We start from the raw sequence: 17256 nt of genomic DNA on the forward strand, positions 1-17256 counted from the left end.
GGAAGACGGACAAAGGAGAGAGAAGAATGAGAGGAGGAGGCCGAAGATGTCCTAGTGTTGGCAGATATAGGTGACGCAGTATCCACTGGGCTTCGTAAAAGCAGGAGTCGCAGCCCGCCCGAGAGACTCAAAGTCAGCATTGCTGACTTGCCCTCCATGAAATTTGGCTCTGTTCTTGGCCGCTCTGCGCTCGTTGAGCAACCAAATCGCACGGAACGTCAACCTCGGGTCTTAAGTTTGGGAAACATGCTTCGGATAGCAAACCGCAAAGCACCTCTGCGACCCGGTTCTTTTGGGTCGACACCCGTGATCAATGTTCAGTTTCGTCAACCCGAACTAATGCCTGACGAAGCGTGCCAATGCTTCTTTGGACATGTCTTTTTCCTGAACTGGGAAACATATAATTGGCCATGTAGGTAAAACCGATACCTTGAGTGCTATTTACCTCCCATGCTACTGCTGGAAGTTCAGTCCGTCTATGCTGAAAGACGTACGGTCAAGTACTTTTAGTTTACTACTAAACAACTTTTATAACATATTCACTTTCAAGAATTGTATAGCAGTTATCAGTGTATTGATGTGTGCTTTAGGGATAGATTCTCCTAAGGTGCGGAGCTAAATTCTTTCCAGGCACCCCTGTGTTTCAATCCTTCAGTTTAACCTACTGAGAAATCCCCGCACACCGTCTCGTAGGTGTCCCGATACAAATTTGGACGGCCCAGATGTTTGGCAGTTTCCAAAACCGTCTTGTATAGCCTGTAGGTGGAGGGCCTGTCGTTTCTGTATCCTGGATCGTGCCGAACGAACACAGCATGGCGCAAGCCGTAAAACCCTTCTCCCGTCAGGAGGGTCTGCCATTTGGGTTCGGATCGCGTGGTGGCATTACCCAAGTTTCTACAACAGGTGAAGCGCACGCGGACTTCGCGGTCTACTACCTCCACGTGGTAGCCCAGGTCGCTGTGGCACTTGCTGCACCTGTGGATGTCCTTCTTGCTACCACCTTTCGCGCTGCTCCAAGAGTCGCCCTTGTCATCCTGCCATCGCCCCGGAGGGAATTGAATATTCGTAGACACGGAAATGAGCCCATCTTTGTCCTGTATTTGAATATTCTCTAGAATCACGGCCTGATGAGAACAAACACGCACCTCAGTGGGGGACGCAACGATGCGATGCATATCCATGGTATACATCAGCTCTTGCTTTTGTAGGAAGTCGCCATTGTAGTAATAAATATCGCTAGACCAGGTACAGGGCACGTCACAGCCTGTGACAGACTTGATGGTGGACGTGCCGTGACACGATAATTCCGGAATCAAGGCGCGTCTGGCCCAGACCTTCATTTTGCGGCGCGCCCAATCCAGATGGTAGAAGGCTAGATGGTAAGGTATGGCTTCATGGATGGGAGGCAGTGTGGTGATAGAGCCAGAATCATAAGGTAGGTCTGAAAAGAGAGGAGAGATCTTGCCGGTTTCGAACTGGGGCGTCAACTCGACAATCTCTTCTTTCACAGACTCCGATGGTTCATAATCGGCGGATGCTGTGTCGTGTAAGTGCCTACGAGGCAGTATGGGTTTAATGGCAGACGAATACCATGGCTTTTTTGCGTGGGTGCTGGGGTTTTGCTGAATCGGCTTTCGCATAGGGTTATGGCCGTCACAACCTTGGTGATGTTGGCAAACACAGGGGAGTTGACCTTCCCAGGTTTTGTCATTGTGGACGCTATTAGCGACTTTTGTACTTGCCGAACCGATGCTCATAGCATCGTTGAATGAAGACTTCGTGTCTGAAGCCATAGCGCTGTGGGTGAGATCTGCGGTGAGATTTTATGAAGCATGTAAGAAATGATGGCTTGGAGCATGGTGCACCATTTATATGTCCGTCACTTGCATCGGAGAAGCTTTGATTATCTAAGTTTGAGGCTACCTCCTCTGAAGACCCAGTACTGGAAGAACTTAAACTTCGGCTGTCAATGGTGGCTGGAACAAGCCGTCGAGAGCTAACTTGCGCATCTATGTAGGGACCAAAAGCGAGATAACTTCACAGTGTTGCCCTCAGCTTTAGATAATTAGCCCGCCGTCTGCCAAAGCTGATTAATGAGGAAGAAGTGATAGTTGCGGGATTGAACCAATTTGGTCGCCCTTCACTTGACCAATGATGAAAATCTATGAAAAGGCGAAGGGGCAATGAACATCCGATTAGATGTCGTGGAGGAGGGCCGTGTGGTTCCGTGTCTAGATTTTGAGATCGGTCGTTTCTCTTAGGGGTGAAGTCTTTGCTGAGGGATGAGCGGCTCTTCCGCTTTCACCCCTGTACGACTAGTTCCGGGGGCCGGGTGTGGGGTCGGAACCGTTGGGAATTGTTGACGTCGTCGGGCGACGACGGAATACCTCCCTCCTTCATCCCCTGCCCCTTTTCCTCTCTTCGGGTCTACTCGACCGGAGCAAGGACCGGAGAAGATAACGACGAAGACGACAACGATGGTAAGGATTACTGACGAGAATACGAAGAATCAATAGTCGAAAACTGACGTCAGGGGCTGCGATTGGGCCCGTGTGGTAACCCTCGCGACGTGCACTTTGGGAACCAGGTGGGCCAAGGGATCGGCGGTGAACAGGCAGTGGGGTCATTACGGCGGCGACGGTCATGACGAGCATGCTGTCCTCCCCTCTCTTCCCTCTTCCTCCTCCTCCTACTCCTACTCTTCCCTCTACTTCCAAACACACCCCTCCCCCTTCCCTCCCCCCTTGCGGGCCTGCTCCTCGGTTGGAGCAGGAGAAGAAGAAGAGAAGATGTCGAATTCGACCGTTGCGACTCGGTCTAAAACCTCCAACTCAACCACGTCAACCGAATCGATACCAAGCGACTGGTGGGCAAAAGGACATGAGCTGCTCAGCCAAGGCGTCGGATCTCAATTGGAGCTTATCAAGGCCTTCACATCGACTTCGGGATTCTGGGCCCGCTGGTTCAGATATCTAGTTCTACTGGCACTAGCACTCCGGATTCTCCACCAGGGTGCTCGCCTATTCAGGCAGTACGGTTATCGTTTGTTCAAGGCGGTGAAGAGGCTGGGCGGCTGGGCCAAGGGCGACGACGACAACGGCCACAATGACGGCCAAGAAGAGGACGGCCGTCGTCAAGACCGAGAGGGCAAGAACGGGGAGAAACAAGGTCCGTCGGGTGTTTGCGCCGTCTGCCGGGAAAAGCTGTCAAGTAGCCAGGCGGGTTCTCCTGGGCTTCTCCCCATCAAACCCCCCAGATCTTTCAAACCCCTCCTGCTCCGCGACTCTTCCCCAACTTTTTATCCATCTCCACCTGTCCGCTCCTACACCGCGCCTATCTCTCCTTGCTCTCGTCCCTCCTCTCGTGCCTGCTCTGCCCCTGCTGGCATGTATGGACAAGAGAGAAAGACGAGGATCCCAACGCCAACTGCAACAACACCAACAACGGCAACGAGAAAGAAGAATTTCCGCAACGATCGGCCACTTTTCTAGCCATAACCTTATTCGACATTACGACCACCATACAAGGGGAACGCATTATTCACCCGAGGAACAGGGTGCGATCTTGCAGCACTCCCCATATTTGATATAGAAGGAACGATTCAAGGTTCATGACATACGTATCTTGCCAGCTTGTCGTTCGCCCATCGACTCCATCATCTAGTCATACGGCTGACGACACATACAGTTAGTCATCAAAGTATTTTCGCTCGAGTTAGACGAGTTGGTTGTGGTAATGCACCACACTATTCACCCAATAATAACGTATAACCCCCTCCTAACACTTGTTAAAAGACAATTCGCCTATCTTGAAGCGGCCCGCGGAACAGGGACCGGTAATCGTCCTCGTAGCAATGATGATATTTCCATCAATTGGAGTGCTGCAAACATAACAATTGAAGGCCTGGCTCGCAAATCTCCGAACCCCCGCACGGCGTCTTGATTGTCTATCATGCGCTCATTGGCCGCTTCGGCAAGGACAGAGACCCTTAGATGAGAGACAACGTCGAAGCATAATTCAATGTGATTTCTGTGGATCGTAGAATTGGTTTATCTGAGGATAAGCATATTCCAGACACACTGCTCGATGGGCTGCAGCGAGAGATAGAGATAGACTGCAAAAATAAAAATATCAATAAACCGTTTGCAAAGAACACAGGCCTAGCACCTTGCATAACTTTAACTTCCCTTAATTGCTCAAGAATGCAACTGTCGTTGTAACCTTTTGCACCGGTACGTCAGTTTTCTAAAAGTGATGCTACTCAGCCTGAATTATGCCATGGTCCAGTGGGCTATGCATTATTGCAACAGTAAGCAGATTGATCGGCCGACCTAGCGTCGTTCACTCACGGAGCAGCTGCCAACAACACACATGAATACGCCGAGTTGTAACCTCCGGTGTCGCCATTTGACGGGCCGGGGCAGTGCGGAGGTGAGAAGAACCCAGTCACCAAAATGCGGGCCGGCGGTGGCATGGCGGGGCAGAGCCGTATTGTTGGATTCCCGAGTCGGTGAATCTAAGCTGGCGTGACGTACATAGCCTAGTTTGTTCTTCTTCGTCCTTCGCCTCTTCCTGAAAGGGCGGAGGTGGACCTCGCCCGACGGTGTGGAAAGGCTGAAGGGTTCTAAAGATGCACTAAACACTAGTAGAGGCCGGCGTGGGACGTGTAGTAAGTAGGATTGTGCCGAAGGAGGCGGAGCATGGTGAATAGATCCATTATCTGCCACAATTCCTCAAGAAATCCCACTCACGCCTTGAATGGCCGAATTGCCTCGTCTGTCACCTTCGTCGGCCTGTGAAGTTTGTCATTATTCCCGGAGAGATAGACCATGGACCTCTGAGAGTGGCGAGGACAGTAGGGGCTGAGCCTAGTAGTCCAGCTCAGCTCAGCTCCACCAAGTACCAAGATTGGAAGGCTTCTCGAAGCTTTCCAGGCAGCAGGATATCATCGTTGGTGCATGACCACTGTCAGGCAGACTCGGTAGGTGCCAGGGCTGTGAATATTCGCTCATACACAAGATAGAGTCATCTGATGACTTCGTTTATCTGGAATGGTTGCACGACGTTGTTTGTATGGCAGGGGTCAACGTCTGGGTGGCGTCATTGCAGAAAAGCCCGGGCTGTTATTCGCGAAACCCGATCAGCTCATTCCATACTGCAGAACGGTCGGGCGCGGAGATGATGTAGCAGTGCTAGCTGCAATTGACAAATAAAACAATATTAAGTCTCGGCTAGGAGAATTGCAGTCAGCCGACTCCAATTAGACCCTTGGAAGCTTGCCGATTGAGCCGTAGTGGTGATCCGAGCAGAAACCTGAGTGAAATGTTTAGTGCCAAGCTTTCACAGGCATGCCAGATACAGAACTAAGCCCTGTGGGTGCAGCTTCTTTGATAAAGCTCATTGGTTGGGAATGTTGGTCGTTGGCTATGCAACTGTCAACCCCAAGCCAATATCCATGACAACGACATTCCCGATAGCGCCTCTCGTCATTTCCTGTCTGCCGTATTCTGCGCCGTATTGCTCGGGAAAGGACGAGGAGGGAATCTCCATTTACGGACTGCGATGAGCCAAGCCTCCCCATTAGGCTGACAACGTCCCACTTGGTTCGATTGCCCAGGATACGCCAGGTCAACAGGCCGAAAGGCTTTGGATGAGTAGAGGTTAATACATAGTGCTTTGCGTGTTACACAGCGGGATTATCAAATCCGTTCAGCTGCATCATCCCGCTACTAGAGACGGGCCAGCTCTCGGCCAGCTCTCAATCCGTGACAGATCAGGCACTTAGGCACTTTGGCTTTGGCAGGCAGCAGGGCAGCTTGGTAGGCACAAACATCTGATGCATGTGGCTCTTGCTGGTCTAAACACAGCCCCCTGCTGTTTCCCCGCAATACATGCTTGTACCTTCCGTTCATGGTCCCACTCTACCACTCCAGGTCCACTGTAGCTTCTGTTCTCCAAGTTCTCCAAGTCAGCCCGACTGACTGCTGCAGTACATAAAACACCCGAAGCCCGCCATAAACAGCTGAACATTTTTCATATTAATGATCAAGGATTAATCTTTGCAAATTCCATTTCGACAGACCCCTACACTATTGTTGATTCTTTTTGACTAATCGACCTACGTTTATACCTGCGAAACAACATTGATGAGTGACACTACAGCAACTACATCCACAATGGACCACCAACCCACCACTGCGAAGAGCCACGCCACGAACGGAGCTGGCACCAGCTCCGCGCCAGCAACCGAGGGCTTCCGACCTCATCAGAACATGACCACTGCCGTCGCCGTGGAGCCCCCGCGACCACGCGACCTACAGGCCAGCTATGCCTCCATTGTCGGCGACGACGCTAACCCCGAGGGCTGGTATGGATCCATGGTCAACGCCTTTGGCGCCTGCGTGGGCACCCTGGGCGCCATCCCGTGCTGCATCTGCTGCCCCAACCCCTACAAGCAGGTCCACCAGGGTAACGTCGGTCTGGTCACCAAGTTCGGCAAGTTCTACAAGGCCGTCGACCCTGGTCTCACCAAGATCAACCCCCTCTCGGAACGTCTGCTGCAGGTCGACGTCAAGATCCAGATCGTCGAGGTGCCGCGCCAGACCTGCATGACCAAGGACAACGTGACGGTTCACCTGACCTCGGTCATTTACTACCACATCATCTCCCCGCACAAGGCAGCTTTCGGTATCGCCAACGTCAAGCAGGCCCTTATAGAGCGAACCCAGACGACGCTACGCCATGTTGTCGGCGCTAGGATTCTGCAAGATGTTATCGAGCGCCGCGAGGAGATCGCCCAGAGCATTAGTGAGATCATCGAGGATGTCGCCGGCGGCTGGGGCGTGCAGGTCGAGAGCATGTTGATCAAAGACATCATTTTCTCTCAAGAACTACAAGAATCCCTCTCCATGGCCGCCCAGAGTAAGCGCATCGGCGAGTCCAAGATCATCGCCGCCAAGGCCGAGGTCGAGTCGGCCAAGCTCATGCGCCAGGCCGCCGACATCCTGTCCAGCGCCCCAGCCATGCAGATCCGATACCTCGAGGCCATGCAAGCCATGGCCAAGAGTGCCAACTCCAAGGTCATTTTCCTACCGGGTGCCTCCCAGAACATCCCGAGCAACGCCCTAAACGCCGCCCTCGCCAGCGGCGAGGGTCACCAGGACTATGGCGAATCGTCCACCGGCGAGAACCCATTCAGCGGCACCGGGGATAATGGTTTCCAGCAAGCGATGGGTGCACGGGTTGTGGAGAACATCTAGATTTTGCACACACGATGTGATGGAGGGAAAACGAATTTCCGAACAAATACCTTTGGTGAAGGACGAATGGATGGATTGACTGATGATGACGGCTCGAGGCGGATGGACGGACCTAAGGATACCCAATCGTTTAACTGTTTTTTACTTTCACGTACATAGTTCCGCAAATGTTACTAGTCTAAATATTCTCATGATGAAACTGTAATCTGCATAATTGGTTGTTAGAGTGAGCCTGAAAACCGGTGATTCCGTTCTGGAGTAATCGAATTGGTTATGGGTTGTTATCTATACTGTGTCAACTGGTCAGGGATTTGACTGCGTATAGCTGTGAACAACTAGTGTTACGCCGATGCTATTCTACGATTGAACTGGCAAGGAATTAGTTGGGGTGGGCAAACGGGCAAACATGAATATAACATACGACGCCTCGCTCACGAGACCAAAATTGTCTTGGACTTCCCACATGTCTCTGGGATATTATGCTCCGTCATCTATATAACCGTGCATTTGACGACATAAAAATACGACTCCTTATTTGCACCCCCTTGAATTATTCATCGCTACTAGCAGCAGCTGCGGCCTTCGCTGCCGCAGCCTCTGCCGCGACTGTGGCCTGAGTTTGGCGTCGCACTTCAGCGAGCAACTCGTTTAGCTCGCGCTGCTTGAGCTTTTCCTCTTCCGTCATATGGCTCCAGGTCTCAGCATCCTTCTTCTTACGGCGCTTCTCGCGGCGCTCGGTCCGGACCCCTTCCTGCTCATGCTTGCCGCTCCAGGCCTCGGCGTTGCGCTTGCGCTTCTCCTTGAATGCCTCGGCCTTCTCGGCAGCGGCACCGTCGTCCTCGGCCTCTAGCGCCGCCCGCCGCGCCTTCTCGCGTGTCTTGTCCTTGTACTCGTACGCGTCCCAATCCATCGCGACGCCGAGCTTCTTGTCGCCCGTGAACGACTTGAGCTCGGGCATCTTGGGCAGCCCCAGCAGGCCCCACCCGCGGCCCAGCTGCGTCCAGTCTAGATCCTCGATGCGGAAGATGGAGCTGGCGGAGTGCTTGCCGTAGCTACGGACGAAAGAGGGGAATGCGCGCTGTGCCTTTTCGTGGAGCGCCCGGTCCCCCTTCACCAGAGTCCTTATCTTCTCCGTGACTGCTGAAGCTTCTGCATCACTGACAGATATTTCCGGGTGCAATAGGGGCGTAATCGGCGTCTTTCGAATGTCCAGGAACTGTACGTAGTCCTCCTCTTTTCCGGGGTGGAGGAACACAACGGCCAGACCTCGTCTTCCAGCACGACCTGCACGACCAGCTCGATGGATGAAGACCTTGACATCCGACGGGGGGTCCAACTGTACGCTAAGATCGACTTGGGGGATATCGATACCTCGTGCCGCAACATCTGTGGTAAGAAGAATGATGGGCTGAGAGGAGGTCTGGAACTTGTCGAAATTTCCGCGCGCGCACCTGTGGTTGATGTTTGCCATGTAAAGGTACGAGTTGGTAGCCCTCGGGGAGTAATGGTGGCAGCACATGCTGGAAGTAGTCAACCGCGGCGCATGTCGACAGGAAAATGATAGTCTTCTGCGGCCTTTGCTCCAATTTGTCCAGGATCTGGACAAGCGCAGGTAGTTTGCGACTGGCGGGTGTGACCAGGTACGTCATCTGTAGGGACGCCGGTGTTCGCCTGTCTTCGATAATGCCGCCGGTCTTCAGGCTCTTCACCGTGACGGACACGCGCACGGGGTTGCGCAGTCCCACACGGATGATCTCCGAAACGGCTTCGCTAATGCTAGCACTGAACAAGCCGGTTCTCCTTTGCTTAGGCAGTCTGCCCAATATTTTTTGGATATCGGGCTTGAACCCCAAATCGAGCAGGCGATCGCCCTCGTCGAGCACGAGGCATTCGAAGGAAGATTGGGGGCAATGAACGTGGGGGCTCGAGAGGAGTTCGACCAGACGACCAGGAGTCGCAACTAGTATGTTCGGGCTGTGGCGGAGAAAGTGGGACAGATCTTGGGCGGGCGTGGTGGTGCCTCCCACGACGAGCTGGGGCAGAATGAAAGGTGTCGTGGTGGTGGGCCTCTTCTCAAAGTCGTCCGAGAGAAAGGGAAGGAGCTCGGCGGAGGTGGTGTGGAAGGCTAGCATGTCGAGAAGGACCTTGTTAATCTGGCTCGCCAACTCGCGGGTCGGGGTGACGATGATGGCGGCGACATGATGGCGCTTCGTGGGCTCTTCGATATTAAGCAATCTTTGTATCAACGGGATCAAGAAGGCTAGCGTTTTCCCAGAACCTGTGACGGCTTCGACGACGACGTCCTTGTTGGTCAAAAACAACGGTACTGGCGCATCCAAGGTTAGCGATCCTCTTTGATTGGCGACAGTGGAGGGCAACACTCACGGACAGCCGCCTGAACGGGAGTCATTCGCGAAAAGCCACTACTTGACACATATTCGAGAATCCATTCTGCTAGGGGCGGCGTCAGAGCATCCCAGGCTCTGACGTCCTTTTTGGTTGTTGTCTTTGCGTCGGGTGCCATTCTGAGGTCGGCTGAATGTGCTGCAATCTGCGTGGATGGAATCCAATTGCCTGTTGATTCGGCCGTCAAGTTCTGAACTTTTTTTGTCGATAAGGCTCTATCGTTCGTGAGTGGGGCTGGTGTGGGCCGCGCTTACCATTGAAGTTGCGGGAAACTCCGACCGACCCCGCGACATTTCAATGGATGGCTACGCTTACAAGTTGCAAGGCGCTCCATGCGAAGCTGCCAGCAGTAGGTAAGACAGGTTGATATTTTATTGTTACAGATGAAACATAACTGCATGAACTTAGAACAGCCACTACAGAGCTTAATGCATTGGCTTTACATCATCCGTCTTTTCCTTTGTCGAACAACTAGACCACCCAGCTATCCCACAAGCATGCAAGCATGGTCAGCTCCTGGGCCTGTCGATCAGCGTAACAGGGTATGGTGATGTCGAATCTCGAGCTTCTCGTACTACGCCGTACAGTGGTGAGTCTGCCAATGCCAAACGATTATGGAGCTCGAAACCAGTTGTCTCTGCGCGGCTCGAATTCTCCTGGACTTGGCTCATCCATGTGCCCCGCTGAGCCGTGTGGGGAACTGGCAAACCTCATGTGTGGCCAATCTCCTTCGAAACAAAAAACGGTTTGTTGCGAAACTAGAATCTTTCCCCAGAAAACCGGGTTGCACTATCGCAAAGGACTGGCCATTCAAGGCACGCCCTGGTCATTTCCGATGTCATCTTCGCGCATCTCAGCGTGGCAGTATGCCTCGATACCAGCTTGCATATCATCTAGCATCTGCTGGGCAACCGCCTCCTCGCCGTGAATCTCTTTCATTTGGCGCGTCATTTCCACGTGAGACAGCACCGTCAAGATGCTGGTCCAGCCGAAACTGTCGACGAAATGGCGGACGGCTAGCGGAACCAGTCGGAGACACTCCTCCCGGTCGCCGGCAAGGACTGCGATGTGGACGCGAAGATGGTAGCAGGTGGCCTCGTACCGCATTCGATCTCCGCTGCGGGTGGCGGCCTCGGTCTCCTCAACCGTGAAGGGCCGAGATAGAAACTCGGCGGTCAACTTCCAGGCCCTGTCCACTTCGCCCGTGTGGAAGTGCAGCCAGGCAAAAATACCCTTGACGTATCGGGCGGCGTAACTGTGGTCTTCCCCGCGCGACTTGAGGCGGGCGAGGAGATGCTCAGCCCTGTCGATGAAGATTTGCGGGTTTCCCACGTCGTGAAAGGCAAGGCACGGAGCCATGCTGCCCATGTTGGTGATAATGGATTGGCTGGGACCGGAGTAACTCTCCAGCTCATCCATGTAGAAGTCGCTCAGGTGTCTCGCCGCCAAGCACGAGGTTTCGGAATCCATCAGACAAAGCTGCTTCATCAGACGGTCGTGCAGCGGGAAATGCAAGGGGCTGGATGATGACACATAACTGGTGAATGTGCCTTGCCAGCGCCTTGCCGAGTTCGGGATGATGGTAGGTAAGGTTCACGATGACCGTGAGGGTCAACGGGAAAAGATTGGCAAAGAGGCGCCGGTCGCGCAGCAACAACCGGTACTTGCTGAAAAGGACGTGGAAGGCGCGGAACGCTGCTTTGGTTCGATGTTGATTGAGGAGCTGGATGCCTGCCTCTGCCAGTCCTGCCCAGTTGCCAACCTTGGCTCGAGACCCCGCGCCGTCGAATCGCCGCTCTTCGTCCTGCAGCCACTCCTCCTGGATTTTCCAAGCACCGGTCTGGACTCCTCTAGCGACGTACTCCCTTAGCATGTGCATGGTCTCCTCTGGTAGTCGTACCACGTCCGGTGCCTTGAGCGTGGACGGTCCGACCGTGGCCTGAAGACGTATGCCGGTGGGTGGCACCATTCCATTCTGCAGGTGTGAAGGATGTGATAATTCAAGAACCTTGTCAGCTTGACCCCTTTGCGTCTTTTGGCAGTCTGTAGCAGGGGCTTGAGCCCGTACGCAATGCGGCCGACGTGCGCGAATTTCAACATCGCGCCGTCCGCTATCTGCTTCATCTGCAGCTGCCTCGCCTCGGGAAGCAGTAGTCGCATCGCTGTGTCGCAGGTTCTTCCTAAGGCCCCACCGCTTGATCCTTTTCTTATACATGGTTTCCCTATCGTCCACCGTTAGCGGAAAGCCCTCCTTACGTTGGTCGGCTCGAACCAAGTTAGGGGGTTCAGGCTTACGTCGCGTTGAAGCCATGTTCGGCTTGCATGATCTTCGCGACTTCTTTCAGGGGCCGACCTTGCTTCTGGTAGAGCTCCGTGATGATCTCACGGACCTCGTTGGTCCAATCGACACGGGGCCTGGCCCAGCGGATCTGCTTGATAGGTGCAGCCATTGTCGACGATGCTCAAGTGGCTTGGGGCATGCTCGACGAGAGGCGACGCGCAAAGCGAGCTGCTGACGACATGAGTCCTTCCCAGACTGTGGTATGAATCCCCCGCTACTAGACAAATCAATGCTTGCTTGACTAAGAGTGGAAAAAAAGAGCGACGAGTGGATGAATGGGGGTTGGTGATTTATGCGATTAGTGATTTGACAAATTATTGGGGATCGGAGTTTGAGATGCATTCGTTCGCTCAGCCCGCAATCCTACCCAAGTCCATCCATACCCAAGTCCAACCCACGGGGCGCGCAAGGGACACAGCTGACAGCTTGTTGCGGATCTGGTCCCTATACCAAGCCTGGCGCCGATTGGTCAATAACCAGTCGTCCAGTCGTCTTGTTCTAAAACGATCGTAGCTAACAGGGGCACTCCCCGCTGTGGGTAGGATCTTATATTACAAGCCCCTTGTAGCCATAGCATTTCTGTTACTCTGAAGCTCTGGTTACTCGATGTATGCCGTCGAATATAACCCGCAGAACGGCCGCTATCATGAGGTTTTATATATGCGTTCATCTGCCAAGGCTATTTCTCTTAAGCAGTACACATGTTCCACCTCGAAAGATGACGACCTGATGGCCATTATCGAAACTAGAGTGGTACGGAAATGACTAATGTGCTCCAGATCACCACGGATTTTCTTGCTATTCACTACAATGATGCTACTGGACACATCAAGTCGCAGCAAGAGCGCTAGCACGTATAAAAAGATGTCTGCTGCCTCTTCCATTCATGGCAGGGAGCCCATCTTCCTTTGCTATACTGGCATAAGGCTATTCAGATAAATCGAAAACTAAACTTAACCGATAATGACCAATGGAACAGTTCAACACCGGGTTCTTCTGAGAATCCCAGAGCTTCTGGAAGCGATTATTCTACACCTCGACCAGAAGGCTATCCTGGTGAACGCCCAGCGCGTCTGCCACCAATGGCACCGATGCATCACCGAAATGCCCTCGATCCAACATCATCTGTTTTTACTTCCGGAACCCACCAGTAACGACAACCACGACAGCAAAGACGGAGCCAGCTCCAACCCACCAAGGCCGAACCCGCTGCTGGCACGGCACTTCCCCGAGTGGTTCGAGCACTGCACGACGTGGCCGCCGGACCAGCGACTCCCCTTCGTCCGCACGACGGATCCCAGCGCCCGGGGCATGAACGACGATCGCCTATTCCCCACCATGCCCTGGGTCCACCGCCGCCTCGACGCCTACGTCCGGCCGGACGCGACCTGGCGGCGCATGCTGCTGCAGCAGCCACCGCGCCGCGGCCTCGGCCTCGTCATGACGCACTGCGGGCGCCTTGTGCGGGGCGACCTCCCCGAGCACACCAAGTTCGGCGACATCGGCGACGGGGGTTGGCCGGCCAACCTCGACCGGCCGGCCACCTTGCCCGAGCTGCTCGAGCTTACGTGCATGTGCATCCACGTGCGACCTGTCGTCAGAGTAAGACCCGCTGATGGTGACGATGACGATCAGCAGCAGCAGTCGCCGCAGGAAAGGCACGCTGTCGCACGGTTCCGGGTCATGTGGGGACGCCTCTCGCCAGACGAGTCCGCGTCGCCGTCTGGGAGTGTTGCCGGTGACGAACTACAGTCAAGGCTGCAGAGCGCAATGGACAAGCATGGCATCGTGGTGCAGCATGACAGCTGCCCCCACACGCCGGCCGAGCCGGATGTGTGGGTGCATCGCTTGGGCCCTCTGTGGCTCAATCCGTCATAGAGGAATAAGAGCCGATTTGAGGACGGGAGCGGCTCCAGCATTTCTGGAGGGCCATGTCACTTGAAGGAAAGCACCGAGGGGGGGAATATGGCTGCTAATATTGAGGCCGCATATGTCACGCCGGTTCGTGAAGCCGACCAATCGTAGATGCTCGTCACGGCGTGACTCATTCGGTCTAGAATGTGGAGTCATCAAGATACAGAGAGCTAGCCTCTTTTTTACCTGAAGATGAATGATGTTATATAGCATCGCCAAGAATTGTATAGTCAACATTGACTTTCTTTCCGCAAACTCTCATTTTCTCCAATTTGAAATCAAGAATCAAGCAACCCATCACCTCTGACAGATATGGAGTTCAACCAGGAATCACTGTCCAGCTGGGAAGCCAACTCGGCCCATTGGGACGCCACCATCGGCCAGGAAGGTAACAAGTACTGGAAAGCGCTGCAGCGTCCGACGCTCGAGCGGCTCATCCCCCGTAACCGCCCCGATAGCAAAGCCCTCGAGTTCGCTACGGGCAACGGCCTCGCCGCCCGCTGGCTCGCTTCCGTCGAAGGCGGGGGCGTCGGGTCGGTACTGGCGACGGACGGCAGCGCCGAGATGCTGAAGCACGCGGAGAGGCGCCAAACCGACGAGGTGGCTGCCGCAAAGACGTCGTATCGTCAGGTCGACGTCACTGACGCCGCTGCTTTCGACGAGTTGCTGAAGAGCAATCCAGGCGGCTTTGACGTCATCCTGCTCAACATGGCCATCATGGACATCGCCGACATAAACCCCTTGGCCAAAGCGCTACCTAAGCTGCTGAAACCGGATGGGGTGTAAGTCGAATCGTTCTTTTTCATCTGAGGTTTCTTCTTGTGTGTATATTTCGCGTGATGATAACCGGAGACGAGAGGGACTTTCCCTCTCCCATCCACAATAGCTTCGTCGCAACGGTGCTTCATCCCGTCTTCTTCACCTCGGGCTACACGCGCTCCATCGAGCTCAATGATTGGAAATACCGAGACAAGCCTGAGATCACTCGCGCCAAGGTCATCCGTGAGTATCTCGACGTACCGCCCAGCCGTGGTGTGGCGCAGTGGGGTCAGCCGGCGCTTCAGGTAGGTTCTGTCCTGTGTTGCCTCTGATCCTTGGCCTTGATTTAGCAAGAGTCGGCCTCCCCTCCCCTCTCCTTGTTTAGCCGGTGTCGTGTGTGGTAAATGGTAAGTATCCACGATACTGACAAAGGACCATGAGGGCAATAGGTGTACTTCCATCGCCCTATCCACGAGTTGTTCACGACGTTCTTCCGTGAGGGCTTGGTCATGGACGCGATTGAGGAGCCGGCCTTCACGGGAGGCGGACGGCAACAAAGACCGGATCGAGGCACACTCGAACTTCACACAGCTCCCGGCACTACTGGCATTCCGGCTTCGAAGAATTTCGTGAGGCAGCGAGTGTGCCTTTCTAAAGCCAGGGCTTATGTCACGGCTCGGCCAAGATTGTCATGGAAGAATCGGACATGTATGCGTAGTCACTCATTCTCCAGTGGTGCTTATGGGTAATTTATTACCAATAGAAATTAGCAACCAACTTATGTTTTAAGCCGCCTCTTTCCAGTCGCAAACCTCATGTCTTCACGAGTCTAGCGGTGCGCACTAACAGTAGATGAAGAAGAGAAACTTGACACCCGGAGACCGATGCCTTTGGAATTTGATCAAGTAGCCAACAGCACAGAATCGAAATGTCTATGTTAGTATGCATCAAGTAATAGGTCACGGTTGGGGAAGTTCATGATGTCGGGGTCAGCCCCTTTCCGAAGCAAATATTCCCCAAGAGAAGCATCATTTGCGTGAATGATTCAACAAACCACAAGAACGATTTGCTACAAACTCAGCTGAGGGGTCCCCCACAAACACCGAGCAGGAGGTCCAAGCCAGTCGTTTTCATGTCCGACTACACTCGAAGAACAAATAGTTGGTTGGTAAGTTATTTGATCGTAAGATTCGTAACATGCGTTCACTAAAGTTACATAGTCACCATGAGTGGTGTGTTGTCCTGGCTACTATCACTGGAATTTGACATCCTGCGCGCCGACAGAGAGCTCCGCCGTGAAGAGAAACCTCTCACCAAACACGCCTCCATTAGGTACCGTCCGCCCGTGAAACACCGCGGTCCTGCCGTTCCAATCGATGTCCAGGCCGCCGGGCCCGTATATGCCATTGTTGGTCATGGCCGTGGTGAGCAGCGTGCCCTTGCGCTGGTAGTCACCGTCGACGGTGCTAGACCAGGCGTACTTGATATCATCTGGGTATCGCCGTCAGTCATACACTTCGTCTCTCAAATCTGTTTTTTTTTGGTGTGGTAGGTAGAACTTACAGTTGTCGCTCGCGTAGCACTGCGACGAGTAGAACAGCACGAACCCGTCCCCAGCCCGAGCCAGCGAGGGAGCCTCAACAATTCCGTCGTCGCCGGCGCCGTCGTTGTCGAAGATGGTCTTGGGCGACCCTGCGAGCGTGATGGCGTCGCGCTCCATCCGCGTGATCTGGATGGCCGTGGAGATGTAGACGTCCGACGTGCCGCCGCCAATGCAGTGGGTCGCGCCGCCGAGGGCGCCGCCGTCCACCTTCCAGACGATCCAGCGGCTGGTCCCATCATCGAAGCCCGCAGCATCAATGATTCCGCCGCCGGCATCGTTGCAGGCAAGGGGGAATCATGGGGCGAGAAGGGTCCCGTAGGGCTCCGCGAGGTGGCGATGCCGATACAGTGCCTGCCCCCCTTTTGGACCGCGGTGTAATACATGACGTAGTCGAGATTATCCTACAACAAGGTCAGCAACTATCACCTCCATGTTCTCTGGTACTACAGCACTAGGTAAGATACGGCTTACAGCTCTCACTACATCAGGCGCCCATATCTTTGGCGGGGGACGTTTGAGTCAACCCAGGCGCCCACGTTGGGCAGCGAGTCCTGAGGCGATGACCAGGAATTCACGTCATTGGACACGACGACTGGGATGTTTTGGTCGCCGGCGCTGGTGCCGTAGGCAAACCATAGCCCTTGTCCGTCGCCGATGATGGAAGGGTCCGGGAAGTCGCCAACATAGGGACCGGCGGCGGCGCGTCGGTTCAGAGGCGAAGAACCATCATCTGTACCACGTGCCGTTGCCCTAGTCACATTGGCGAGGCTCAGGGTCGGTGCCCTGCTGCCTAGGAGTACTGGGCTATCGCGGATAGTGTGGGAGGAGGGAATCACGGCGGCCAGGCTGACACCGGGGAGGATTAGTGATATGCTCTTCATCGTCGCGGTAATAGTGTTCCGTTGAAAAGAGGTGTGTAAGAATGACTACTTCGAGACATGGAGTTGCAATACACATCGGCGGTCGCGCCGCAG

General features: G+C 54.2%; 9 protein-coding genes across 9 annotated transcripts; 4 read left to right on the forward strand and 5 right to left on the reverse strand.

Moving 5' to 3' along the window:
• Positions 1-656: 656 nt before the first annotated feature.
• On the reverse strand, positions 657-1711 carry PG998_009908 (uncharacterized protein; the record flags this gene model as incomplete). The annotated part of the gene is made up of 3 exons (XM_066876724.1): positions 657-1094; positions 1146-1537; positions 1591-1711. 3 exons carry the CDS (start codon positions 1709-1711, stop codon positions 657-659), a joined length of 951 nt encoding a protein of 316 aa, XP_066728880.1.
• Positions 1712-2789: 1078 nt separating this feature from the next.
• Positions 2790-3491, forward strand: PG998_009909 (uncharacterized protein; the record flags this gene model as incomplete). The annotated part of the gene is made up of 1 exon (XM_066876725.1): positions 2790-3491. The coding sequence occupies one exon, from the start codon at positions 2790-2792 to the stop codon at positions 3489-3491; it is 702 nt and encodes a 233-aa protein (XP_066728881.1).
• Positions 3492-6176: 2685 nt separating this feature from the next.
• PG998_009910 (SPFH domain/band 7 family protein) lies at positions 6177-7259 on the forward strand (the record flags this gene model as incomplete). Its single annotated transcript, XM_066876726.1, has 1 exon — positions 6177-7259. One exon carries the CDS (start codon positions 6177-6179, stop codon positions 7257-7259), a length of 1083 nt encoding a protein of 360 aa, XP_066728882.1.
• A 550-nt stretch (positions 7260-7809) lies between these two features.
• PG998_009911 (uncharacterized protein) lies at positions 7810-9783 on the reverse strand (the record flags this gene model as incomplete). The annotated part of the gene is made up of 3 exons (XM_066876727.1): positions 7810-8685; positions 8741-9585; positions 9645-9783. The coding sequence occupies 3 exons, from the start codon at positions 9781-9783 to the stop codon at positions 7810-7812; spliced, it is 1860 nt and encodes a 619-aa protein (XP_066728883.1).
• A 692-nt stretch (positions 9784-10475) lies between these two features.
• Positions 10476-11033, reverse strand: PG998_009912 (uncharacterized protein; the record flags this gene model as incomplete). Its single annotated transcript, XM_066876728.1, has 1 exon — positions 10476-11033. One exon carries the CDS (start codon positions 11031-11033, stop codon positions 10476-10478), a length of 558 nt encoding a protein of 185 aa, XP_066728884.1.
• A 43-nt stretch (positions 11034-11076) lies between these two features.
• PG998_009913 (uncharacterized protein) lies at positions 11077-12115 on the reverse strand (the record flags this gene model as incomplete). The annotated part of the gene is made up of 2 exons (XM_066876729.1): positions 11077-11887; positions 11961-12115. The coding sequence occupies 2 exons, from the start codon at positions 12113-12115 to the stop codon at positions 11077-11079; spliced, it is 966 nt and encodes a 321-aa protein (XP_066728885.1).
• An 854-nt stretch (positions 12116-12969) lies between these two features.
• PG998_009914 (uncharacterized protein) lies at positions 12970-13884 on the forward strand (the record flags this gene model as incomplete). The annotated part of the gene is made up of 1 exon (XM_066876730.1): positions 12970-13884. One exon carries the CDS (start codon positions 12970-12972, stop codon positions 13882-13884), a length of 915 nt encoding a protein of 304 aa, XP_066728886.1.
• Positions 13885-14232: 348 nt separating this feature from the next.
• Positions 14233-15397, forward strand: PG998_009915 (uncharacterized protein; the record flags this gene model as incomplete). The annotated part of the gene is made up of 4 exons (XM_066876731.1): positions 14233-14702; positions 14807-14984; positions 15129-15308; positions 15365-15397. The coding sequence occupies 4 exons, from the start codon at positions 14233-14235 to the stop codon at positions 15395-15397; spliced, it is 861 nt and encodes a 286-aa protein (XP_066728887.1).
• Positions 15398-15931: 534 nt separating this feature from the next.
• On the reverse strand, positions 15932-17163 carry PG998_009916 (Arabinanase/levansucrase/invertase; the record flags this gene model as incomplete). Its single annotated transcript, XM_066876732.1, has 3 exons — positions 15932-16170; positions 16243-16508; positions 16763-17163. The coding sequence occupies 3 exons, from the start codon at positions 17161-17163 to the stop codon at positions 15932-15934; spliced, it is 906 nt and encodes a 301-aa protein (XP_066728888.1).
• Positions 17164-17256: the final 93 nt, after the last annotated feature.

The sequence above is a fragment of the Apiospora kogelbergensis genome (assembly GCF_038363985.1).
Source record: "Apiospora kogelbergensis strain CBS 113332 chromosome Unknown utg000006l_segment0_segment0, whole genome shotgun sequence".
Taxonomy (NCBI): domain Eukaryota; kingdom Fungi; phylum Ascomycota; class Sordariomycetes; order Amphisphaeriales; family Apiosporaceae; genus Apiospora; species Apiospora kogelbergensis.